The following is a 27,048-nucleotide window of genomic DNA, read 5'->3' as shown; positions in this document are numbered from 1 at the left end:
GATTGATTTTTCATTTGATACATGTTCCAATAATTTAAGACCATAAAAATTATGATATGCTCAAAATAGACGAATTTTGAAACAATCATATGAAGCGAATAATAACAAGAATATCACACAAAATTGCACACGCGAGTTTTAGGTGGAAAACCCAATTAGGAAAAACTACGAGACCTATTCCAGCTCTAAACTATATCACAACTAAAGGAAATGAGCATAGGATATATGAACTCACATATAGACCAACACATTGACTTAAAATCCATGAAATTCATGTTGTACTATTCATCCATCTTTAACTGTTGATATTTCTGTAATCCTAGCTTTCTCTGTTCATTTATATTATGCGTTGACTCCTCACTACGGCCCCCACGCTATTCATTCAATATCTTTGAACTCCACAATCTGAAATTCACATGCCGCAATATTGAAGAATTGATCTCAAAAGATAATCGGTTTTTTTATTTTATGAATAATAATCTATTAGAAAGCGTACAGCGCCCCTAAGTTCCGCATTATACGCAGGAGGCTCCAAAACGGGTAAGAAACCCAAGTCATCAAACCCAAGCCTCTCAAACCCAACAAAAGACATGTGGTTTCTATATTACCATCTAGAATGTTTGTAAAGATTCATAATGGGCTTGATACTGTTAAAGATCTAAGATCTTTTTCTCTCTTAATGGTTCTCAATTTTTCTCTTTTTCTAGCCTCTCTTATGCCCTCAAAATATTTAGAGGAACCATCTGTGGTTATGAAAAAAGAATGTATTTATAAACCTTCCGAAAAAACCTTAAAAATTGTGTGTTGACTTTGCTGAAAGGCACTCATTGTTTAAACAGATTTAACAACACTCATAATGAGCTCTTTAAATTTGTCTTTTCTCTAAATTTTTAACAAAACACACAAAAACTACTATTTAACAAACTATTTATCAAAAGTTAAATTTAACATTTGTTAGAATTTTTATAAAATTTATATGCTTGCTTAAAAAAAAAAAAAAAAAAAACTGTCAGAATCTCTCTTTAAATCTAAAGAGCCAAAAAATGAATGTTAAAGTTTTTTTAATATTATTTTTTTGCATTGATTGCTTCAAAAGGTTTGGCTTGACTTGAATTTAATGCATTGAATGCTTTTAGTAGTTAACTTTATCAGTAAAAAATAGTGTTTATTTAAAGTAGAGAAACATTTAGAGAGTTTGTTATTTAATAGCTTTAAAAAGTGACTAGCTAAATCAACAAAAGTAGATTTTTATACTTAAATTTAGAGAAATTTAAAAGAGCTCATTGTGAACGCTCTTAAGTGGCATTCAAATGCACCAGGTTAAAAAAATGCAATTTTGATTTCTAGCCTAAAGATCTACAAGCCAAAAGGTGCCATAGTCGTCGCAAAGGTTCAAGTAAGGACCAAGTCGAAAGCAAGGTATGGAAAATCGCTTAGCGATAGCTATGGAGGAAGTAGGTCTCAAAAGAAAAAGGGGGAGGTTTCAGAATTCCCAAGCGCCTAGTCTGATGAAGGGTCAGTTCAAGGTTAGCGTTAGATTGTGCGCAACGAAGAAATCAATGTATTTGCGGAATCAATAGAGGGGAAAGATTGCGCTCAATCCCTTGCGCATTAGCTCATTCGTTTTCTTGCTGCTTTAGTTTGATTGCTCCCCCTTTGAAATTCCACTTCCTCTTTCATGGCTTTCACATTATCCAATAGTGATCATAAGTGGTGGTACTTTTTAGTGAAAGGTAGGGTTCCAATCCTTCAGCCCATTAGTAGAAATACTCGAACAACTAGATCAGAATGAATGGTGGTATCTGGTTCCCACGAGACTGTCGTAGCTTTACTTAGATAGGGCTTGACGTCGACTTTTTTCTTTTTGTTCTTGTCATTGTCCGTGGACTTCGATCGGATCCCTCTAGACATAAGGCCATCCAGAAAGTCAGCCTACTTATTAATGATTGACTAAAGGCTTTTTCCGTGTCGATTTTGACTGTGACTATGCCCCTATTTGTAAAGCATATCGCCCAGGTCATGTATGTTGTAGAACGCTTATTGCTTTGCTCCAGTCAAAAAAGCCTATTTCTGCTTGCCCACCCAAGCATTAAAAATGAGGAAAGAAAGAATGAAAGCAAGCCACTCGTCTCCAACACCGGATCAGGAGTTTCGGATAGCCTCTACCCTACGGTAGATCCGCTAGCTCCACTCCTCAGTCCTATTTTGTTCCCTCCTTCTCGTAAGTAGGTAGGTACGATCGGATCAATTCTATATCGATATCGAGTTTTTATGCAATGGTTCAAAGAGATCTATCTCGAACCTATTTGGCTTTCTTCACAAGTATGATGCTTCATCAGGCCAGCGCATTAACAAGTCTAAGAGTGCTCTCTTTCTCTCAAGGAAAACAACTGCAACTAGGAAGATTGTGATGCAAACCACTTCTGGTATCTCCGCAAAAGGATTCCAAATCACTTATTTGGGTGCTCCTTTGTATTATGGAAAGTTAAAAAGAAACTATTTTGAGCCCTTAGTTTCGAAAGAAAATAGAAGGCTGGGTTGGAAGATTACTCACACATGCAGGAAGATTTATACTTGTTAAACATGTCTTGGCTTCTATTCCTGTTCACATACTGGCAGCTTGCAAGCCCTTGGGCTGTGCGAGTCTAAGGACTCGCTTGTCGTCTAGAAGCTAGTAGTTTATATAAGCTAGCTTCATTCCGCGAAGCTTATATAAGCTTCGCTCCATTTGCTTCTTTAGTCAAGAAATAGTGTAATTTATATATTACTCATATTTCTGTCCATTATGTGCACGCGTGCGAGGTGTTTACGTAAGTAAACTCACAAGTGGAAATCCCTAAACAAATTCCATTGGGTGGTTTGTTTATATTTTCTAAGGACTGTAATAGATCGCTTATGGATTCCTTAGAAGATTCCTTAAATTAGCTCAAACATCTATTAGTGATATGAGCTAAATCAAGAACAAGCAAGGTAAAGAAGACAGATGAGTTCTCTCGCGCGCATGTACATAATAGTACGTGTGTGTGCATGTGTGTGTATGCACGTGCCGCAGTTCATCTTTTTCTTACGTTTTTAAGCTCTGTAATACAATCTATCGTGAGGGGTTGTAAACTCAAGTTTTTCTTAAACAAAAATGCCATTTCCGGGCGCCTTTGGGTTGTTCTGAAAGGCCTTTTTTTGTGATGTTTGATGTTAAGATCCTAGAGGATAGGTACAAGAACACCCTATCGGATAGAAGGATCACTACCCCTCTTCGCTACGCTCTTCCCCCTTGGGGGGATCCATAGTCCCTAGGAGATGCTTGCTTTGGCTGGGTTTCCTAAGTGTTATGTTTCTGGTATTTTTCTTTCTTGAAGTCTTTGATTTCCCTTAACTAGCTCTTAGTTAGAGCTTTTAAGAGCTTTAAAGAATAGGAGTTGAAGTCTTTTATGACCTTATCCTTAGCTCAGCTCAACCATGCTTTTAGTGCTATGAGCTTGATTAAGGACAATCATAAACTAGGTGGGATAAGAAGGAAAATGCTTGCTTTGGCTGGGTTTCCTTGTCTTCCATTCGTTTTCATTAATTATAATTATTAATACGTGTGTGTGCGGAGATCATTCCGCTACGCTTATATAAGCTTTGCTCCATTACGCTATCTTATATAAACTACTAGCAGGACGATGACGGACCTAGTGGTCCTCCTGCTCCAAGGCCCTATGGTCCTTTCCACGGACCCAAGGGCTGCAAGCAAGCCCTTGGGCTGCGCGAGTCTAAGGACTCTCTTGTCGTCTAGAAGCTAGTAGTTTATGCAAAACAAATATGAGATTGGTTTTGGTTTGTCATTCAAACGGGTTTCAAATTATCATTCCTCAATGCATTTTGTGACATGCAAGTTTTTTCACATTGTTCAGACAGCCTTTGCACAAGTTTCCCACATCAGCTTGGGGACACCATTTGACCAAGCATCATGTTGTTCGAATGGGCTTGAGCTATGTTAAAAAATAAGTTATATAAAAACATTTTTAAACCATTCAAAAATCTCTCACCACATAATGACGTTAGGTTTATGTAAGGTCCAAACTAACCTAAGGTTCAATTTCTAGGTATCTAAGCCATTTACCTTCCTAATTAATCCGATCAATTCATTTGTGGTGGTGTCTTCATGAGCTTGTAGTGAGTTGTCGATGAAGTATGACAAGACTCATTTGACTTACCTTCTTCGGTGTGCTTTGTTGTATTGGTAAATGGCACTCTGTCGGGTTTCTTTAGTAGTTTCCATGGCTTGAGACATGGAAATCTATTGTCCCCCTTTCCGTTTCTTATTGTTATGGAGATATTAAGTAAAATGATTTCTCCTATAGTGAATGAGGGCCAATTATCAGGCTTCTCGATGGGGTCTAGGAGTGGGAGTGCTTTCAACATTTCTCACCTTTTGTTTGCATATGACACCTTGATTTGTTGTTTGTTTTTATGCTTTAAGTGGTTTCAGTTTTGAGGATTAATCTGGCTAAATTAGAGTTGGTCCTCGTTGGAAATGTCACTAATGTTGAAGGTATGGCTTGCATCTTGGGTTGTAAGGTTTCTTCTTTGCCTATGAAATATTTAGGCCTTCCCTTCGGAGCTTCGTTTAAGGCCAAATCTATTTGGGACAACATTATTGAGAAAATAGAACACTGATTGTTTGGTTGGAAGATGATGTGCTTGTCAAAGGGTGGGGGAGTTACCTTGATTAAAAGCACTTTATTTAATTTGCCTGCTTCATGTCTTTTTTTCCTATCCTGATTGGTGTTGCCAGTCACATATAGAATTTGCAGCAAGATTTGTGTGATGGCATTGGTTCAGAGTTCAAATTTTACTTGGTTAGCTAGCCTAAGGTGTGCACTCCAATTTTTGAAGTAGGGTTGGGGGTCTGAAATTTACTTTTGTTTAACTGAGCTCTTTTGGGGAAGTGGCTTTGGTGCTATGCTCATGAGAGAGAGGCCTTATGGATGGTGGTTGTGGATTCTAAATACGGTAGCTAGTGGGGTGGGTGGTGTTCTAATGAGGTTCATGAGTCGTATGGGGTGGAGCTTTGAAAAATATGAGGGGCTGAAGAGAGTGTTCTAGTCATACTAGATTTAAGGTTGGGTGACGACTCCAAAATTAGGTTATGGCATGACATGTGGTGTGGGGATTAAGTCCTCAAGATTGCTTTTTTGGACTTGTTCAGTATTGCCCAATTAAAGGAAGTTTCCGTAGCAGACCATTTGGATCTCTCTAGTGCCTCTCATAAGTGGAATGTTAACTTTCTTAGAGCAACTCACAAGTGGAAGATGGATTTCTTTACCTTGTTCTTCAATTTGTTGTATTCCTTAAGTTTGAGACCTGGTCTTGAAGGCAAGCCTTGTTGGGTACCTTACAAGAGAGGGATTGTTCGACGTTAGATCATATTACAATGTCCTTGTTCCTCATGATAGTATTCCTTTTCTTTGGAAGAGTATTTGGTGGAATAAGGGTCCCTTTAAGAGTGACGTTCTTTACTTGGTCCACTACATCTGGGAAGATGCTCGCCATGGACAACCTTAGGAAGAGACATATAATTGTGGTTGATTGGTGCTGCATGTGTAAGAAGAGTGGGGAGTAAGTGGATCACCTTCTGCTCAATTGTCAGATTGCCACTGCTCTTTGGAACGTTATCTTCAACTGTGTTGCGTTGGCTTGGGGTTATGCCTAGCTGAGTTGTAGACCTCTTTGTATGCTTGAGAGAGCAAGTTGGTAGGCTTCATTTTGATACAATATAGAAGATGATACCGTCCTGCCTTATGTGGTGTCTTTAGAGAGAGAAATAATCGGAACTTTGAGGATTGTGAACGGACATTGGTGGAATTAAAGGCTTTTTTCTTTCAGACACTTTACCATTGGGTTGTTGTGGTACATCGAAGAAAAGCTAAAGCAGGATTGATTGAGGGCATTTAGCAGTTCTTCTAGTTCCATGTCGGGAGTTGATTCCCCGGTACTTTTCTTCTCCTCCCAGCGGTACCATATTAGTTGAACTAGTTTCCCCATTAACCCTTTTTTCTTATTCACCATATCCTCTTCTTTTAAGAAAGTTAACCATTCGTGATATCTGACATCAATTTGGCGATACCGTTCAACAGAACATTTACTATAAGGGAAAAATTGTAGGTGAGTAAAGAGAGCAAATACCCCCCTTCGCTATGCTCTACCCCCTCGGGAGGATCCATAGTCCCTAGGAGATGCTTGCTTTGGCTGGGTTTCCTAAGTTTTATGTTTGTTTCTAGTATTAACCTCATTCTGTAACGTACACTATGACCTTACCTCAGCTCAACCATGCTTCCTAAGCATGAGTTCGAGTGAGTTATTGTAGTTTGAGTTCATGAGTTCCCTCACTCGAAAGTACAGAATGTCAACTATACCCTTGTTAGGGCCCCTCAGCGAGTACCTCGATTGCCCCATCTAACATTTTTAATAAAGTGTTGGAATAAGCGGTTCCAGTTTCAGTAGATGAGAATAATCCACTATTTTCATCTGGAATCGTAGAACCTTGTAAAAACCCCTTCTTGCCTGAAACCATTTTAGACTTTCTTTTTCGAAAGCAACTCTTTGATTTTAATATTTCTAGCTTTCAAGCTTTTCTAGATATCCTCTCTTCTGTTAATTAGGTGTCTCTCTTCTATACATCTTGTGTATTTGGGTTGCGCCTTTGCGCTTTTTAATAGTACTTGCGATTACTTATAAAAAAAAGATAAGATAGTTTATTGACAAATTAGGGAATAATGCGTGTCTTTTTTGCTGATGGTGGTTTTATCTATCCAGAGAATTCTCAGGTGCCAAATGCAAGGTTTCAAGCTGCTGCAGCCATACGTTATGCAGCTATCAGGGAATGGGGTTTTCTTGCCGCTGATGACAAGAGAAGCTTGATTAGGTTGTCATATGTGCTGTTTTTATTCTTAATCATCCTTGTAGCATTCACATCACTAGTATTAGTACATACTTGTTCTTCTGGTATTAACTATGTAATTACTTATTGTAACACTAAGATGTCTTATCATATTACGCAAGTACTTAAGTTGACATGTTTGTTAACCATACACTGACTAAATTTATCCTGCATGCAGTTTTTGTCTCTGCTTTGTTATGCAGCATGCTAGTTCGCCTGAGGGCTATGTCCTAGCAAAGGTTTCTTCTGTGGCTGCTCAATTGATGAAAAGGGGCTGGTAAGTTGTGTGTGATTTTGCATGTAAATTCCTAACAGAGCATGTGAAATAAGCGAATGCCCTCCATTTTTTATTTTTTGGCTAGGAGGCACACGTATGGAACCCTTGTTGGCAGCAGCTCTATCTTATTTATGATATTGCTACCTTATGTTAAATGGATGTAGACCATGTCCTTTATTTAATGCTCTGTGCGCATGTTCCGTGCTTTGGATGAAAATGGTGTGATCCAGGCCTAGTTTCTGCCTTCTATGTGGATCACAAGCAGATTTGTGGGACTTATTGTAGCCTGGATTTTGTCTGACGAAAATGCTTTGTACAGCCTTCAATATATAAATGCCTATTTGCAGATTTGACCAGCCTTTGTTGCATTTTTGTATTTCACTAAACTTTTGTAACATTGAAATCACAATTGCTTAGATTTCTTGCTTAGTCTCTTAAGAAAAGGAAACCTTGATTTTAATTCACTATTTATTTTATTTTATTTTTGTGTAGGCGTGATTTTACGGCTGTGGAGAAGGAGGCTTTTTTTAATCAGGTACCAGTATACACGTGCGCGTACACATATGTTACACAATATGATGTGTATATGCTTTTTCTTTCTACATTTTTTTACTAGAACCTTTTTCTTCTGTCATTGTCATTTTTTTTCTTCTATTTTGGAAGTTGAGATTTTTTTTTTAATAAATATTTGGAATTTAATTCAATAAAAGCGCAGAGGGGCGCAACCCTTATACACGGGAAGTATACAATAAAGCCCCTAAATGGGACGAGAAGAGAATAAATTTAAAAAGTCTACATAAGTAAAATTATTCAAGCAATTGTGGGACACTATCCAAAAATATAACATATTAAGCAAACGCTTCCGTAACTCCACTATTGATGTCTCTATATTTTCAAAGAGTCGTGCATTCCGTTCCCGCCAAATACACCACAATAAACATAATGGAGCTAATCGCCAAGCTTCTTTAGCACGACCAAACCCAACTAACGCACTTCAACTAGTCAACAATTCCAGCACCGTTCGTGGCATAATCCACTCTACTCCAAATAAAATAAGAATGTAACTCCAAAGATCACGGGCGACTTCGCAGTAAAGCAACAAATGGTCAATAGATTCCCTATTCTTTTTACACATACAACACCACTCAATCACTACGACATTCCTCTTACGCAAGTTATCATGCGTCAAAATTTTACTCAAAACTGCCTACCATACAAAAAAAGCCACCTTTGTCGGAGTCTTAACACGCTAAATACTCTTCCATGGATATGCTGGGCCATTTTTCCTAATAAGCACTTCATAATTGGATCTCACCTCAAATAAACTCTTTTTAGAGAGGTTCCAAACTAATCTATCCCCCTCTACATGTTGAACCGAAGTGGAATAAAGCCGCTTGAAGAAAGAAAGAATCATCTCCATCTCCCAATCTTGGATTTGCCTCGTAAAAAGAATATTCCATTGAATAACTCCATTATGAACTACTAAGTTATCCACCACCATCGCATCTTTGTTCCTCATAATACTAAACAGAACTGGAAAGCACTGCTTCAAAGATCTATTCCCACACCATTAATCATGTCAGGAACTAATATGTGACCCATCCCCCACCTCAAAACGAACAAAATTTCAAAACTTCTCCCATCCCCTTCTAGTATGTTTCCACACACCCACTCCAAAGGAACCCGACACCTCTTTTGAACACCACCCACCCTTTAGGCTCTCAAATTTTGCATCAATCACGAATCGCTATAAAGCCTCTCTCTCCCTACTGTATCTCCACAACCATTTGCCCAGAAGTGCTCGATTAAACTGGGTGAAGTTGTGAACTCCCAACCCACCTGAATGCAAAGTAGTACAAATCCTATTCCATTTCACTAAATGAAATTTGGCCTCATCTCCAAAACCATCCCAAAGAAAAGCCTTTTGAATTTTAGCAAGACGATTAGCTACCCTCACTGGAATAGGAAACAACGACAAGAGATACGTAGGTAGATTGGAAAGCGTACTTTTAATAAGAGTCAGCCCCTCACCTTTTGACAAATACATACGCTTCCATCCAACCAACTTCCTTTCCATTTTCTCAATAACACCATTCCAAATAGACACGGACTTGTAAGATGCACCCAATGGCAAACCCAAGTAAGTCAAAGGCAAAGAAGCGACCCGACATCCAAGTAGGTGAGCCAACCCTTCGACATCCTATATCGCACCAATAGGAACAATTTCTGATTTTCCTAAGTTAATCCTTAAACCTGAAGTTGCCTCAAAGCATAGGAAGATACACCTCGGATGTCAAATTTATTCTTCTTGCGCAACACAAAAAATCAACGTGTCATCAGCAAATAACAAATGATTCACAACTAAAGTCTCAGACTCCCTGGATCTCACTGAAAACCTTGTAAAATTGCCCTGATCCAAAGCAGCGATCAGCATTCAGCTCAAAGCCTCCATAATCACCACAAACACTAAAGGAGAAAGATGATCTCCTTGTTGCAAACCACGAGATCTATTAAAGAAACCCGACGGGGTTCCATTCACAAGAATAGAAGAAAATCTCACTGTAGAAATACAAAAACGTATCCAAGCCCTCAATTTTTCTCCAAAACCACAATGGTGCCGCAAATAGAGCAAGAAATCACAATTCACATGATCATATGCCTTCTCCAGATCCAACTTACACAGCAGCCCAGGGTTTCCTAAGCGAATTTGACTATCCACACATTCATTGGCAACAAGCACTGAATCCAAGATTTGTGGACTACCAATAAATGCATTCTGAGTGTTGGAGATAATCTTTCCCAAAACTGATTTAAACCTATTCGCGAGAACCTTTGAAATAATCTTGTAAATCCCCCTACCAAACTAATAGGGTGATAATCTCTCACATACATGGCACTAGTCTTCTTTGGAATCAAAAAGACAAAAGTAGCATTAAAGCTCTTATCAAACTTGCCTCGAGCGTGAAATTCTGCAAAACCAGCCATAATGTCAGTTTTTAAAAAATCCCAACACTTTTGAAAGAAAGCCATAGTGAAGCCGTCAGGACCCGGCGCCTTATTTCCATTCAAATCCCTGATCGCATCCCACACCTCCTCCTCCTTAAACGCTCTTTCTAGCCAAATGTTCTTATCCGCATCAATGGATAAGAAAGATAGGCCCTCCACCCTAGGCTGCTAGAAACAATTCTCAATGTATAGATTGTTGTAATATTGGACTATATGCTCCTTAATCTCCAGAGGATTCCTGGAAATTGTACCATTAATACTCAAAGAGTCCACTTGATTGAATTTACAATGTGAGTTGGCCACCTTGTGAAAATTTTTTGTGTTCTTGTCCCCCTCCTTCAACCACAAAGCTCTAGATTTCTGTTTCCAATTCATTTCCTCAAAAAGAAGAGTCTTCTCCAACTCTCTTGACATATCTACCTTTCGAACCTTTTCGTCATCCTCTAGGTTCAACTAAATCCAGCTCTTGAATACTCTCCAATAATTCTTTCTTCTTCATCCCTATATCACTAAACACTTCTTCATTCCATTTCTTCAAATTTGTCTTCAAAACCTTCAATTTATTAGCCAAAATGTAACTTGGCAAACCAGAAAACTCATAAGACATCCACCACTTTTTAACCTGCTCAACAAAACCCTCATATTTCAGCCACATGTTCTTAAATTTAAAATACCTGTTTCCCCCTCTTGGTGCCCCACAATCCAATAACAAAGGAAAGTAATTGGAATGAAGTCTTGGCAACCTCCTCTGTGCCACTGTAGGAAAACGTTCCTCCCATTCTGGAGAAACTAAGAACCTATCGATTCTAGACCATATTTGATCTTCCTGATTATTTGACCAAGTAAACTGGCCATCTTCAAGGGAAAGATCCACCAAATATATATATATTTTGATAAGTAAGAAAACTTTATTAAAAAAAGCGTAAGGCGCCCCTAAGTACATAGGAAGTATACACAGGAACAGCCAAAACTAACCCACAAAAACCCACAGCACCAAGGCCTCAGAAAACGAAAAAAACAAAAACAAACTACAAAAGGATTCAACTAAGAATAAGACTACCCACAACCCGCCAAGGCACAACAAGCCTACTACATGTGTGTCTTGCCTTTTCTACGCCTAGAGGGATCTTTCGCGACACCGTAATTGATGGAGCTATATAAATTCAGAAGCCCTTTTCCCTTTAGTTTTCTAGCGCGCAATCAACTGGAATTCCTCTTCTATGGCATCTCGAATAGCCATGGCCTCCTCCCCAAAATCCCCATCCATCGTCCAATTTAAGGGCAATCCATCCCAATAATCACCTTCTTCCTCCTCCCACGCCACAATAATAGCCTTGCTGGCTGGTTGGAAGCGTATGTATTTGTCAAAGGGCGGTCGGTTGACTCTTATTAAGAGCACGCTGTCCAATATCCCCACGTATCTCTTGTCGCTGTTCCCTATTCCTTTGAGGGTGGCTAATCGTCTTGAAAAAATCCAGAGGGATTTCCTATGGGGTGGCATAGGGGAAGAGGCCAAATTTCATTTAGTGAAATGGAACAGGATTTGTACTCCGTTGCATTCAGGTGGATTGGGAGTTCACAATCTTTCCCTGTTTAACCAAGCTCTTTTAGGTAAATGGTTGTGGAGATATGGTAGGGAGAGAGAGGCTCTATGGCGTTTGGTGATTGACGCCAAATTTGGGAGCCTAAAGGGTGGGTGGTGCTCTATTGAGGTGTCGGGTTCCTATGGAGTAGGGGTTTGGAAATATATTAGGAAAGGGTGGGAGAAGTTTTGTAATTATGTTCGGTGTGTGGTAGGGGATGGCTCATATATCAGTTTCTGGCATGATCGGTGGTGTGGGGAGATTTCTTTGAAGCTTTGTTTTCCAGTTCTGTATAGTCTTGTGAGGAACAAAGCGGCTATGGTGGTAGATAATATGGCTGTTCATAATGGCAATATTCATTGGAATGTTCTCTTTACGCGGCAATTACAGGACTGGGAGTTGGAGATGGTGCTCTCTTTCTTCGAGCGGTTGTACTCCACTCCGATTCGACAAGGAGAGGGTGACAAGTTAGTTTGGAACCTCTCTTCAAGGAGCTATTTTGAAGTAAGGTCATATTATGAAGCACTTAGTCGGAAAGAAGGTCCATCATTCCCGTGGAAGAAGATATGGTGTGCTAAGGCTCCGACAAGGGTGGCGTTCTTTGTATGGACTGCAGCTTTAGGAAAAATTTTGACTCATGACAATCTACGAAAGAGGAATATTGTGGTTATTGAGTGGTGTTGTATGTGTAAAAAGAAGGGGGAGTCTATTGATCATCTGTTACTTCATTGCGACACCGCCCGTGAGCTTTGGAGTTTTATGTTTTCTTTGTTTGGAGTTGAATGGGTCATGCCACAATCGGTGATGGGTTTGTTGACTACTTGGGGTGCTTTTCGAGGGCATGGCCTAGCAAAAAATGTTTGGCGTTTAGTTCCTCACTGTGTTTTGTGGAGCATTTGGAGGGAGCGGAATGCGAGGCTTTTTGAAGATGTCGAGACGGTAATGGTGGTTTTAAGGAAGCGTCTTCTTAACACGTTATATCTATGGATAGCTCCCCATCTTTGCCACCTAGGTGTTTCTACTTTTGTAGACTTTCTTAATTTATTAGTTGTTCCTCCTGTTTAGGGGCTCTCTTGTATACTTCCCGTGTATTAGGGTTGCGCCCCTCTGCGCTTTTTTATTGAATTTTAAATTACTTATCAAAAAAAAAAAATAATCAAAACCGACTGGCTAATTCCGGGATTGGGAGAAACCATTTAGGCAACCACTCGGAGGGGACGAAAGACCTATCACCCCGCCATTGTTGACCTCCTGAAGCGACGCGGGAGGGTGGAAATTATTGGGGGAAGGTTGAGAAACCCCTTCCTGATTCACTAGCGTCTCTGTCTTCTTCATTGCAGGAGGCTTTGCCACCTGCTCTGCAACCGTAACCCTCTTATCAGCGTAGCCAACAAACATCTTTGCGGCTTCCAGGGAATCAGAAAGAAGCACATCATTCCACTTCAAAGATTGCCCTTCCCTCAATTTCTTCGCCCTCCTGTAGTAACACTGAAAAGCCTTAGAAACCACCATGGGGAGGGGAAAACGCAGCTTCTCTCCCAAAACAGCTGCTTCAGCGAGAGACGGAGGGGCAGAATAGGGTTTAGGAATTTGGAGCGTCCCCAATGGAGTGAACTTAAAGACAGGAGTCGAAGAAGGAGCATGATCCGCCGAAAAACTCAGATCCGGTGCCGATGAAGGGGGGAAACCAAATTCTTTAGAGGTTGGAGTCCGGCTAGAAGACACTGGAAACACCTGGGAACTGCTCGACTCACCCCCGAAAGAAGACATAAACGGAGCCATCCCTGTAATTGTCGCCGACAAGGGCTCTGACTTAAAAGAATCCCCAACAAAAACCGACGAAGCTGGACTCGCGCCCTCTGTGACTCCCAACTCTGTAACCTCCAAATCCCCATGAGGAAGCCGATTCAGAACTAGCCCAGAAGACACCTCCGGTGTAGTCTCTAGTAGGGATGGCGACGGACGGGAAACTGTAGGTTTTTGCATTAGTCGGGCCACGTGGAAACCTAAGGGTTTTCGATTCAACCCTGACCTTGCAAGCCTGTCCAGAAGTCTTCTTATAGCCCGGCCCAATGCCAAATAAAAACCGGGGCCCAACTTACGCCACATCCGCAGTCTCGAATTTTCGAAATTCAAATTTGAACAAGAGTTCTTACCTTGCCAACGGACATGCTGGTCTTTGTCCAGCAGATCAAGCGGATGAGACTCCAACGAGAAGCAATCCACCGCCGTTCTTGGATTAGCCTCTGCATGCCACACCGCTGGAAGAAGATCAAACTCACAAGGATCTGCCAACGAAGCCCTTAACCAAGAACAACCACCACCCACGATGGGCAATGCCTTCGCAGCAGTGGTCGAATCTGACCTCAACACCTTCGCAAAAGAAGGCCCCGTCCACTTTGGAGCCAAGCCCAAAGTCAGCCGAACACCCTTCACAACCTTCTTCTCTGATGTAGAAGAGGAACAGAGCCCGCAACCCACCAAGACAAAGAGAAAGTCTACAACCTTTCTTAGCTTGTCAGAGAATTTGAGCTATCCCCACCCTCCACGGCCCTCGGGGATAAGAATGGATCCTTTCCGACCGCCCAACCTGAACGTTGTCGCCTTTAAGAAGCGCCCAACTTTATTCCCACCTCTCTGAGCAATTAGAACTTTCGATCCTTCTCTGAACGACTTAACAAAATCTTGCTCTTCCAGGAAATCCAACAACACTTCCAACGTTGATGCAATCCACTCGGAGCTTTGAGAATTCAAGATGACCACACCCAGAAATTTTTTCCTCTTCTCCTCCACCCTCAACGTCAACACCCCACCCAAAACCGAGAAGGCAAAAGACTTTGACTCCACTATGAATTTCTTATCCATCTCACGACACACCAGGAACTAAGACGGCCAACCCAAAAAAACCACATCGTCGGAAAAAGAACCACTCAACTAGAGAGCACACCGACTAACTCCCTTGTGTGAATCGCTCCCCAACAAATCAGAGAATTGAAACTCGAAACTTGAGAACTAAGCGAGAGGCTACCTTAAAATGACTTCATCACTGTGTCCTTCAATAAGTACCAAACCTTTCTTGGCTTTTTTTTCCCCCCCTTTTTTCATTTTTTAATAGGAATCTAGGGGATCAGAGATCGTAGCTTCAAGTACAAATCTAGAAAAATCGAACACAGAAAAACCAGCTAATGAAGACCTCACTTCATCAGTTGGAGAAGTATCAACAAAAGAAAGCTTGAAGGAAGATGAAAGTTCTGTGTTAAGTTTTTGGCAAGATGGATTGATTGTGCTCTAGATGATTGCAAGGAGATCTACATGTAGTCACTCGATCCACCAAATTTTGCATGAAAATGAAGTTTGAAAACTCTTCCATAGCTGCAGAATAGCTGGCACCACTAGACCTCACTTGGAAAACGAACCACATTAAAATCTCCCCCAATACACCAAGGCAACTCCCACAAACTCAAGAAGGATATCTGTAGAATAAAAGATAAAGAATTTGCTACTGTCATTGCATGCCAATGAGGTAACATTTTAGTTTTTTTGGTTCAATATAAAACCTTCAATTGTAGATTTTTTGACCTTTGCTTTCTTGTTTCGGTCTTTTTTTTTATAAGTAAGAAAATTTCATTAAAAAAGCGTAAGGCGCCCCTAAGTACACATGAAGTATACACAGAAGCAACTCAGCTAGCCCATAAGAAAAACCCAAGAAAACCCATAAGAAACTACATACCCACAACATCCAAAACCAACAAAAAACCCAAAATACAAAAGAAGCCCCCAACAAACACCTAAGATACAATAGAAACCCCCCATCAAACACCCAAGATACAAAGTAACTACCCATAAAACAATAAAACCCAAGATCCAATAGAAACCCCCCATTAAACACCCAAGATACAAAAGAACCCCCATAATACAATAAAACTCAAGATATAAAGTAACCCCCCATAATATAATAAAACTCAAAACACAAAGACAATCCTAAAACTCACAAGAAGCACCCACAACCCACCCAACCCTATAACCCACAAGGAACACCCAAATTTGCCCACAAGGAACATCCAAAGCTGTCCAAAAGCACCCCAACCGAACAAACCCTCAAAACCCACGAGGAAACCGAACAGCCCTCCCACAAAACCAGAAAACAGCAGAAAAACAACCCAAAATACAGCTGAAATGCAAACCCAAAATATAAAACAAACCCGAAATACAAAAGAAAAGCAACAGTTCAGTCTTGTGCCTTGTATACTTTCTTTGAGCTGGCTTTTGCCTTGTAGTAGAACTCTCCTATTTAACACCTACCGATCTTTTGTCCTACCTTCATGTCAAAAATGATCTGGTGTGAAAATATTATTAGGTCTTCTCTCATTCTTCCTCAACTCATTCGAGTATATTCTTCATTTATATTAACATCTTGTAAATATTTTTGTGCCAGTGTTGATAAGGAACAACTCAAGTGGTTGCCTTGACCAAGGCTTCTTACTTTACCAAAAGAAAAAAGGCAAAAAAACTTATGCTTGTTGAATTACACAGATAAGATAGTGGGGTGCCATTGCTGTACTCTTATATGGTCTATGGCAAGCTCAGAAGTGGGGAATTGGGTAATCCCTTGTTCTCTCTCGTGCTGTCTGTATGTGTGTAGGTGTGCACAGGGGTGTGATTTTTGGTGTTGGCATGGCCAATCCAACCATTCACATAAGTCCAAAGGGTGTAGATGTAGGACAGTATGGGGGTTTGATGGTTGTGGTGATGAAGAGAAATATGAATGCTAGGATGTCCAAGAGATGGATAAAACATGCCAATGGCTATTGCATCAGACCTCGTCATATTTAAAAGTTCTACTGGTTCTCTCTCTCTCTCTCTCTCTCCAAACACACCAATGGAGACAAAGCAGAGGCTCCTTTAGAATGATCTATCTATTCTTGCTCCCATTATGGGAACACCAAGCCCAAAAGAGCTGCTGTAACATTCTTTGGCACGAGTCATGTAAATAAGTAGAGAAGAAAATATCCAAAGCTCCATGGCCACTGGCCAGTGCAGGTAGACATGATTCACTAGTTACTTATCTCTCTTACCTATGCATCTTTCATTTTTTACTAATTAAATGGTTAATCATTGAAATATCTTTAATAGCCCTCCAAATGAACGGAGCAACTCTAAATGGTAACACTTAATTCACAACATTTATTTGGAGAAACCCATCTGTTCACCCTTTTGGAGTGTAAGAAACATGCTCATTGAGAACCTGCATTTAGTGGAACCACCTCATTGAAGTCAATGATTAACATCAAACGACCTTCTCTTGGAAGGGGCACAACAAAGCTTGTCTTCATTGCACCGTCTCAACTTAAAGGAGTAAATCAAATTGAAGAATGAGGTAAAGAAGTCCACCTCCTTGCATGCGTTGCTCTAATAAAATTAATGTTTCAAAATTTGTTACGGAAGCATCCTTAAAACTAACAATACTGAATAACTCTGGGAAAGCTACCTTAAGGGATTGATCCCCACCCCACATGTCATGTTAAAATTTAATCTTGGAGCTATCCCCCACCTCAAATCTAGTATGACTTGGAAACTTCCCCCTCCCCCAGCTTCTAATATCTTTTCAAAGGCCCACCCTATACGGCCCATGAACATCATTGGAAAACCACTCACACTATGAGTTGCCATATTTAGAATCCAATACCACCCTCCAATGAGCTTTTTTCTCATGCACGTAGCTCCATAACCACTTCTCCAAGAGAGCTCGATTGAACAAAAGTAAATTTCAAACCCCCAAATCCCCTTAGAGATCGAAGAGCAAACCCTGGACCAGCTTATTGGTGAAATTTGAACTCTTCACCTATACCATCCCATAAGAAATCCCGCTATAACTTCTCTATGCGATTGGCAACACCTGCAAGGAGGGGAAAAAGTGACATGAAATAAGTAGGTAGATTAGATAAGGTGCTCTTAATCAAGGTAATCTTCCTATCCTTAGACACACACATCCTCTTCCAATCAGCCAAACGACACTCCATCTTCTCAATTATGCTGTTCCAAATAGATTTGGCCTTAAAAGCTCTCAATGGAAGGCCTAGATACTTCATAGGCAAAGACGAAATCCTGTATCCTAGAATGCTAGCCAAACCATCTACATTAGCGACATTGCCAACAAGGATTAATTTTGATTTAGCCAGATTAGTTCTCAAATTTGAGACAACTTCGAAGCATAAGAACAAGCAATTGCAGGTAATGACATTGATTAGGAGTTGCCCCACAGAATAACAAAATGTCGTCCGCAAACAAAAGATGGGAGATGTTAAGCACACCAACATCCCTAGAGCTCACATAAAAGCCTGATAGAAAACCCCCGTTCGCTGTAGCAGAAATCATTCCACTCAACACTTCTATAACAATGACAAACAATAAAGGAGACAAAGGGTCTCCTTGTCTTAGGCCACGAGAACTATTACAAAATCCAGTTGGAGTAGCATTCATGGAACACCTAAGAAATTTATTAGGATGACTAAGAATATTTTGGTATAAATACTAGTTTTAAATTAGATTAAATATATTTGGAAAATATATTTTGTCTAATTTTATATTCCTAGTTTGATTTGAGAAGTGGACAGTTCGAACTAGGCTCAAAGAGAAATGAAATTTGGAGCTTTGGAAATTTTCAAGAGTTTTGTTTTAAAAGAAGAAAAAAATAAAAAATAAAATAGAAAATGTGCATAGTTCGTACAATCCGAACTTGTAGAAATTTTTGGAGCTTCTAGTGAGTTGGGTAAACTTGTTTTGTTTGGAAGGTAATTCTCCATAATCCGAACCAGTAAATAAAAAACAAAAAAATCCAGATTAGTAATTGTTCTCTTAGAATATGATTTGGATTTCTAAATTTTTTTTTGAGTTGGTGACTTCACGTCTACTTCTATTTCAGTATTTCTAAGCTAAAAGTGGTTCTAATAAAATTTGGAGGGTTCTTTGTGCACTATAGAACTCACGTGAACAGTAAAACATGCTGGATTTGTAGGGTTGTTTTTCACCTTCACTTTTTCACACAGTGCAGTGTGCACTTGTAAACTCTAGAAAGAGTAGAAAAAAATCCCACTGTTTGGTCTTTTTGCAAAATACCAAATTTGCCCCAAACACTTTGCCAATAAATAGCCGAACCACAACAGTATTTTTTTCATTCAAAATTTGCTCTATCTCTCTGTGTTACACAGTTCTAGAGTGCAAGAGTGAAAAAAAATAAAAAAAGAAAAAGAAAAAGAAAAAAAATTAAGAGAGAAATATTTAAGAAAAGTAATAAGCTTTGGAGCTATTTGAAGTGAGAGTGCTAGGTATAATTCTTTTATCCCTAGTTTTTATAATGTACTTATAAAAAAAAAATAAAAAAAATTCTAGTTATTAGAATTTAAATTATGTCGAAATAATGTCTAAATTGCTCGAAAAAGTGTGATTGAATATCAAAGTGAAGGATATTATATTCAATCCTCCTTTTAAATAATACAAATGCGTTGTTGTGCTGCCTAAATATTATTAGGTATTTTATAATAGTGTCGTTGTAATGCCGAAGTAATGTTAGAAATTTTATATAAATATTATACTAGTGTCATAGTAATGCTTGTGCGAATATATGTGGTAAAGCTACATAGCCGATATGATGTCCGAATGACATCATGACATTTTAGATATATATATATTTTTTTATAAGTAATAAAATTCAATAAAAAGCACAAAGGGGCGGAACCCTAGTACACAAGAAGTATACAAAAGTGCCCCTAATAAGAGGAAACAAAATAACATGAATGTAAAAACTCAGCAAACATAATACGATTCGGGCTATGCACTGAGACTTAAACATATAACATATTAAGCACATTTCGACATAAGTCCACAACCGGTAAATTCACATCTTCAAATAGCCTTGCATTTCTCTCACGCATTTTAGATATGTTGTTATGCTGTCCGTTTTTAGATAGTATAAGGAAAATAATCAATGGTCTAGATATTAGCCTTTTAAAATTAATATTAGACTAATATACCGTCGCGCGTGGGCGCAACAAATTGCAGTTAGTTATTAAAGACAAGAAGAGTTTTTAGCAGTCTGTGAAGTAGTAAGTATAACTATTTATTGAGAAATGATACTGTTTTAAGTAAGTATAACTACTTACTAAGAAATGATACTGTTTTTATGAGTATTTTTGTTACTGAAGTATTTGATAAAGTTTTTGAATCATGATTATTACAATTACATGAGCCTGAGTATTTTATGAATAACATGATTATATGTTTTTAATTACTTTCACATGTATTGAAATGATTTGTGAAATGAGGATTATGAGAACAAAATAATGATTTTAAGAGAGACATATTATTGCATACTGTTAAACAATGAGAATAAGAGATAGTAAAACCGGGAAAGCCAGAAAGTCTTCCCAAGTTAAATATGAAGCCAAAAGGTTGTCGTTTGTTAACTGTGGAAGCCGAAGGTACCTTCCAGGTTAAATAAGAATCCAGGAGGTCTTCCTAAAGTTAAATGTAAAGCTATAAGGTTTTCCTATGTTAACTGTGGAAGCCAAAGCTGCCTTCCAAGTTAAATAAGAAGCCAGAAGGTCTTAATGTAAAGTTAAAGGGTTTTCTTATGTTAATTTTGGAAGCCGAAGGTGCCTTCCAGGTTAAATAAGAAACCATAAAGTTTTCTAGAAAAGATATATAAACGTGGAGCCGAAGGTGGCTCCTGATAGTCGTAAACGAAAGGTTCAAGTCCTCTAGAAAGTCGGAAGAGCCAGAGAGTTTTCTAGAGAAAAATGAGAGAAGAATGCATTGCATATAATGAATAATGTGATTTATATATTTTGTGATTATTGAATTGTTTCATTGCTTTATATTTATATACATATGCATTTTAGGAGATGCAAGTAACATGTATATTGATATATGTATAAAGCTATACTATATTTGCAAGAGTCGACGGAAAAGGCAAAATACGGTATCAGGGACTTGGGAAGACAAGTATTAAAGAAATGTCAAAGAAAATATTAGTGGATTTTATTATGTATTATTAAACAACTCTATAGTGCTTATCTTATTAGTTACAAATTATATAAAATGATTCTTTTTTGGTAAACGTAACATAGCTGTTATTATAATCACCATATTAGAGATATTTTCTAAAAAGATGGCTCATATTTGGAAATGCTCAGTAATTCTTATACTTACTGAGACCGTGGACTCATTAATCCACCTATGTAAATGTGGTAACACTACAATTACATAGAAGTTGATGCAGGTATAGAAGAGGGTGAAGATGAACCATAGGCCTTTCTAGGGTATTATGGATATGGTTTTTTGTGTCATAGTTTGTTGTAAATATCATGAAAATGTCTATCTTATGGAATGTACCTATAGTTAGACATGTTCTAAGTAGCATATAATTACATGTGCTGTCTGAGACACTCTAGACTAGTGTTGTTTATGTCATGTAAAGTACAATGTAAGAATATATATAATATAGAACTCATAATTTCAGTTCTAATGTATTTTGTGAGGGTTATCTGTTAAAAAAAAAATTCTGCTGTAAGATATATGAACTCTGATACTTATCAAAAAAAAAAAAAGATATATGAACTCTGATGATATTAAGGTTGAGATAGTAGTGCTTAGTGTAAATTGGAGATTTCCACTTTCGCTTTTCATTAAGTAAAGGCGGGCCGCAATTCACCAAAACAGAAAACACATTGAAAAAATACAATGCGCTATCTAATTACGCCATTTCTCCCACAACCGCACCTCAACATATAAAACAAGAAATCCCAATTAACATGATTATAATCCTTTTTCAATATCCAATTTGCAAAGCACACTTGGCTCCCCAGCTCTGATCCTACCATCAAGGTAGTCACTCACATTGGTGAGGGTTGCGCTATGCCTCCTGTCTTTACCCTGGTAGTACTGCTTTAGCAAAACTAACGGTAGGTTATACAGGTTTGTGACCATCTTTCTTTTCATAGGCTGGAGCAAACCTTACTTTTACATAGCTATGCCCTTCAGTTGCGCATGTTCAACATAGGCAAGACCCTACTTGCTTGTTTATCCATCATTCAATTGACAACAAATCGGATGAAAGCCTAATACTTCTCAACTGTAAAGGTCCAAAAACTTAACCGACGCTAAACCAGCTGCTTTGGCAACCAAGCCACCATTTCTTGAGGGTTCAATATCAGCTACAGTGTCGTCGCTAGAACCAACTTCTCGAATAATCGACCTCCAGTGCTGGAAATGTCACCACAAACACCCACATCGGAAGGACCCAAGCTTGAGAAAGACCATTGCAGCCTTGTCATCGGCATTATCCGAAAGGGAGTGAGAGAGCGGCTTCGACTAGGTGTTTGAAGGTGTCACCATAGGTAGAGGACCAGCAGTGAGACGATCAACATTATCTGTTCCCCCCCATATTGCTTTGATTTCAATTCCAAACATCTCCCACACAAGCACCACGATCGTAGGAATTAGACGGTGAGGCTGTCAGAGATCCAACATGCTAGGCGGATCTCATGCTCGCACCATGCTCTAAGAAGCAGGCCTAACCCGTGCCTTCACCATCCACTTTAGTGTGGGATTAAAATTGGGCCAAAACATGTGTTTTACTCGGGGGGGCCGAATGAGAATTGGTTTGAGCCTTGTGTTACAATAGGGGGTGCTTGAGAGGGTTGGACCCTTGTTGGTTGATTGGGCTTCGATGCTGGTACCACGTCTTGTTTTGAACTAATAATTCTTATGGGTCCAATTAGCTCTAGGCCCACATCCAACTACTCGATTACCGGGTCCACTTTTACTCTAAAAAACGCCAACTGTTTTCTCAAAGTACGAAGGGCCCTATTGACGTCCTTTTAACTACTCGACTCACTCCCACTATCTGTAACCCATAATGCACCAACGTGAAACTTGGGATTTGGCACAGAGGCAAGCCACGATTGTTGGCTTTCTGAGCCTTTGACACTCAAGCATCGGGTTTGGCATAGCCCCTCCTCCTAAGAGACTTGGAATTCACTGTACACTGCCCCGGTCCAACCAATACCTCAACATACAACCTCTTGATAGCTTCCCTTATCGGCTCACGCATCACCGACGCCAAAGGCATTGTTCGGCGCACTTTTGAGCAAGACGAATAGTACCCTGGAAAGGCTGGAATGACTAGCTATTTGACCATCGCCGAGGAAAGTCTAAAAAGTTTCTAGAAGCTTCTGTAACTCGAGCACAAAACCAGCCCATCCCTGACCACTTATGCCTTTCAGTATAACCACAGCCCCTCCGACCACCACATTCCGCAATAGCCAAATATCGTTTGAACTTGTTTGCACACCGTAGAGCGATAAAGTCTTTAGAACCCACCCTGGAGGATTTTAGGAACTCCATCGAGGCCTCTACTAGAAGCAAATCTTCCATGGTAGCCAACAACCAATTCACACTCTACCCAGGGACACAAAATGCACGATGCCGCTACTCCTTTCAAAAATTCGTAATACCGAAACCATCTTCCAATGCAAACTTGAAAGACTTAGCTTCCACATAGAATCCACTTGAGAAACCCATCGCAGAATACCAAAAAGGAAAAACTAGACTAACGCCGTTGTCGGAGAAGCCAACAAACAGTTAAGGAATGTTGGGATGTGCCTACATGGGCCGACGAGAGAGAAAAGTAAATGTCAATAGAAAAAGTTTTCTATTTTTTTCTTTTTTTTTTTTTTTCCTATAAGTTGATAGAAGTCTGTACACAAATTAAGCAAAAAAATATGAACTTAGATGTCAATTTTTTTTTTTTTTGGACAAACAACTGAACTAGTAATTAATTCTTTGTTTGCTTTTGCCAAAAAAGAAAAAGCTGAACGAATAACCGGAAAAAGAAAATGAAAAACAACAAAAGCATTACATCAACAATCAACATAACATGCTTAGAAAAAAAAAAATCAACATCTTGTCGCCCACAAAAAAAATAAAAAAAAATTAACATCATGAACGAGACATTCATATGCTTTCACTTAATCACATGCCTATACGAAACAATAAAGCACCTAGGCAGTTTACCAATTTAGCAAGTTTTGTGTTGTTTGTCAATGTGGGCGTGGCCTGTGTAGAGGCCTAACAGGCACATGCTAACAACTAAAGTAGTTAACTCTATTTGGGCTTATAAAATCTATAAACTATTTTATTTCAAGAAGTATATTATGAGAAGCCTTTTCGATATAATTTTTTTAGGGGACCGAATCACCTTATAGGGGAGCCCATATGAAATTTCCTTTTTTTGGGGGGCATGGGCAGGGGCCATGGCCCCCCTAGTCCCCTGTCTCTGCCACTGAAGCTTCCTCTTTACTTTTTTAGTTACTCCATGTTGGGCCAACAAATTACCTCTCTCTTTTATCTTTACTGTTTCTAAATTAATGTATTTGATTTTAACAAAATTTTAAAGCAATGGAATCACCACAGTATCTGGACTTGAAGTATTTGTTGGATAGATTGGGCAATTTACCTTCAATGTTTTCTTCAGCATACTAATGCTTTCACTGTTACAGGTAAAGCAGGCTATTCTTGGCATTCATGGCGTAGACGTGCAGTTCATCGGAGTCAATTTCCTGGAATCTCTGGTATATGTCAATTTATAGATTATCATATTTTATATTATTTATCAAAAAAATAGTATCATGTTTTATATGTAGATACATGTGGAAACATTTCTCAATATTGTTCAGCAACTTAAAGAGTCTTCCCTTTTATTTTTCCCGATCCTGTTTGGTGGGGGTGGGGCACACTACCTTCAAATTCTGGCTCTTGGTCCATAGACAATGCTTCTACCCTGCTTCTTATGCATTTAGGGGGTTAAATCGAACCTTGAATTCCCCAATGAGTCATAAAGTTAGTCATATTCAAAGTACTACAAGTAGAAAAAGAGTAAGAGGAAAATTATGTGGAGCAAAGGTTGGCTGAGAATTGAACTGAAGAACTTTAGATAGGATCCTATGTTGGATGTCACGCAAAGACACACTGAAAGGTAATCAGAATGGGGAAGTTGAGATGGTTTTTCGTTGAATCCAAGTCTTTTCAGTTTGCGGTTGAGGAGTGGGTCTCTGTTTTACGGATTTATGAAGGAAGTAGGGAATCTTACATTCAGTCTTCTTGGGTAAAGTGAGTGTGGTTTGGCCATCGGCCACCATGGAGGCTTTGTTGCAAGCGGAGGGGTTGAAGGAGTTTATGAAGTCTTCTAGGGTTGGAAATATAGCCTTTATTGCCCAACACTGGTCAAACAAACATGGTTGTTTCTTGGCAGTTGTGTATGGAGGTGGTGGTCGGAGTGGTTTTCCTGTCATACTGGAAGGAAGAGGTGGTAAGGGCTGGTGATGTTTCGCTCTTGAGTTGTGAAAGTTTTTAGAATCTATCTAGTCGTCCAACGACGCTAGAATCAAATCAGAACCTCCCAGGTTTTCTCAAGGTGGTTACCCATAGTCTAGCATGGGTGTGTTGCTAACAGCGTAGATGTTGAGAGTTTCAGCTGAAGATGTTGGTATACGGTTGTATGAGGAGGTGTTACTTTGGTTGGGGAAAATTTCAGCAAACACCACGACGCGCAGTAATTCTTCTAGTTTTTCCAATACTATAGAGCCAAAGGTACGGAGCGTCAGAGTGTGGTATAGACTGCATAAGTGGCTCTAGGGGTGATAAGGGCTTCAACTTTGATTTTCAAAACTCGAGGAATGAGCTGGAGTTTCTTAAAGGGGAAATAGACAGTTTAATTGATAGGATTGATGTAGGCTTGGGTCCTGAGTTGGCCTTGAGTGGGCTGCTGTTACTGAGCTGAAGCCCAACTCAGCAGGGAGGATCCGTTCTTCCCGAAAGTCTCTTGTTGGCCTTCAATCTTCAGACACTCTTTTGGGCCAATCTTATAGGGCGAAAGCTAGAGGAAAAGGCCCAGTGCTCATTAATGGTTTTAGGGCTAAATGCTCGTTTCGGCCTAGACCTAAATCCATTTTTAAGTGGAAAGTGAAATTGCTGGTTGGGGCTTCTTCGTCAGGTTCAGGTGCGGTTTCATGCTTGATCGTTCCTGCTGCCCAACTCCCTGGCCTGCTGGTGGCTACGCCGCAAATATTTGAGGACTCTGTTGAGTGTTTCAGAGGAGATTTGAAGGGTATTCAAAGCGTCTTGTTGGTCGGTGTCTCAGAGAGCTCTCTGGCCGGCGGTCCCTTGCCAAAGGTGTCTATCTCTAACAACCAGTCACCGCCGCTTCTCGTTGGAGATACAAAGTTGGGCTCTATTCTTGTCGGCGCTGACTCAGTTGTCGGGCTCTCTAATCTTTGTGTGGGGGTTGACTGATCCATGGAAATGGGTGGGCTCCCAGCTAACGCCAATGTTGATACCTTGGCTAATTCTTGATTGTGTGTTGCCGGTGGTGTGGTTGATCTTGAGGTGTTGGAGTGGGCAATTGATTTTAGAGGTGGGAAGAGGGTCTTAGTTGCTGGTTTTAACCCTCGGGCTCTATTTTCTTCTTATGCAAAGAGGAGAGGGGAAGTTTGTACCGTGGGTTAGGAGCAAGAGAAAGTGTGTTCAAGCCAATTGGAGGTATGCGACCGAAGGAAAGGCTTGCTCTGTCGAGCTGCTCATGTTGATCGAAACCAGTCTTTTCTTAGCTAGTATGAAACTAGTGTGATTGATAAGGTGGGCTCTGCTTAAGTCCCCTCTCTGATCGAGCATGAAGAAGAGACTAGCTTCTATGGAGATGAGATGCGTTCACATTCGGAATTGGACGTAAGAGCCTTGTTACTGTGAGCCATTGAATTTTTCTCTCCCTGTTGGAAATGTAGAGACAGGTTCTTCCGCCCCAGAAACATCAAAGTTTTTTTGTGGGGCTCTCCTGTGAGGGGTTGAAAAAGAGCAAATGGCTTTGTTCATTGCCATTGAAGTGAGTCATAACCAAAAGGAACCAGTTAGATCCCTTATTTCTCATTCTAAGTCAGTGCAAAGAGGCAGCCACAAATTAAAAAAGATTATCTTGTTATATATATATATACACACACACACACAATTCTGATCTAAAGGGAGGTTACTATAGCAGAGGCAGAGGTAAGGGGTAGGTTTCTTCCTGTTGTTTGTGAAGCCAAAAGTCTTGTCTTGGAATGTTACAGGGTTGAATGAGAGGGATAAATGCTAGGGGTCAGGAATCTACTAAGAGAATGGCAGGCATTATATGTTTACAAGAATCTAATTGGAGCATCTATCAAGGGTTG

At 39.6% G+C, this 27,048-nt stretch overlaps 1 protein-coding gene across 7 annotated transcripts in view; it reads left to right on the top strand.

Annotated features, from left to right (window-relative positions):
* Positions 1-27,048, top strand: part of LOC133851185 (uncharacterized) — a 79,662-nt gene that overhangs the window by 1,658 nt on the left and 50,956 nt on the right. For all 7 annotated transcript variants that reach the window (XR_009895762.1, XR_009895764.1, XR_009895763.1 and 4 more), the window contains exons 4-7: positions 6,799-6,907; positions 7,101-7,199; positions 7,692-7,734; positions 24,346-24,417. Coding sequence is in view for 3 of the 7 variants with exons in the window: in XM_062287514.1 (XP_062143498.1) it covers positions 6,799-6,907; positions 7,101-7,199; positions 7,692-7,734; positions 24,346-24,417 (323 nt within the window). In the remaining 4 variants the exon portion in view is untranslated. The remainder of the gene's footprint in view (positions 1-6,798; positions 6,908-7,100; positions 7,200-7,691; positions 7,735-24,345; positions 24,418-27,048) is intronic.

Source organism: Alnus glutinosa, chromosome 12 (genome assembly GCF_958979055.1).
Source record: "Alnus glutinosa chromosome 12, dhAlnGlut1.1, whole genome shotgun sequence".
Classification (NCBI taxonomy): Eukaryota; Viridiplantae; Streptophyta; class Magnoliopsida; order Fagales; family Betulaceae; genus Alnus; species Alnus glutinosa.
Note: the sequence above shows the minus strand (reverse complement) of the source record. Positions and strands in the feature narration are given on the sequence as shown.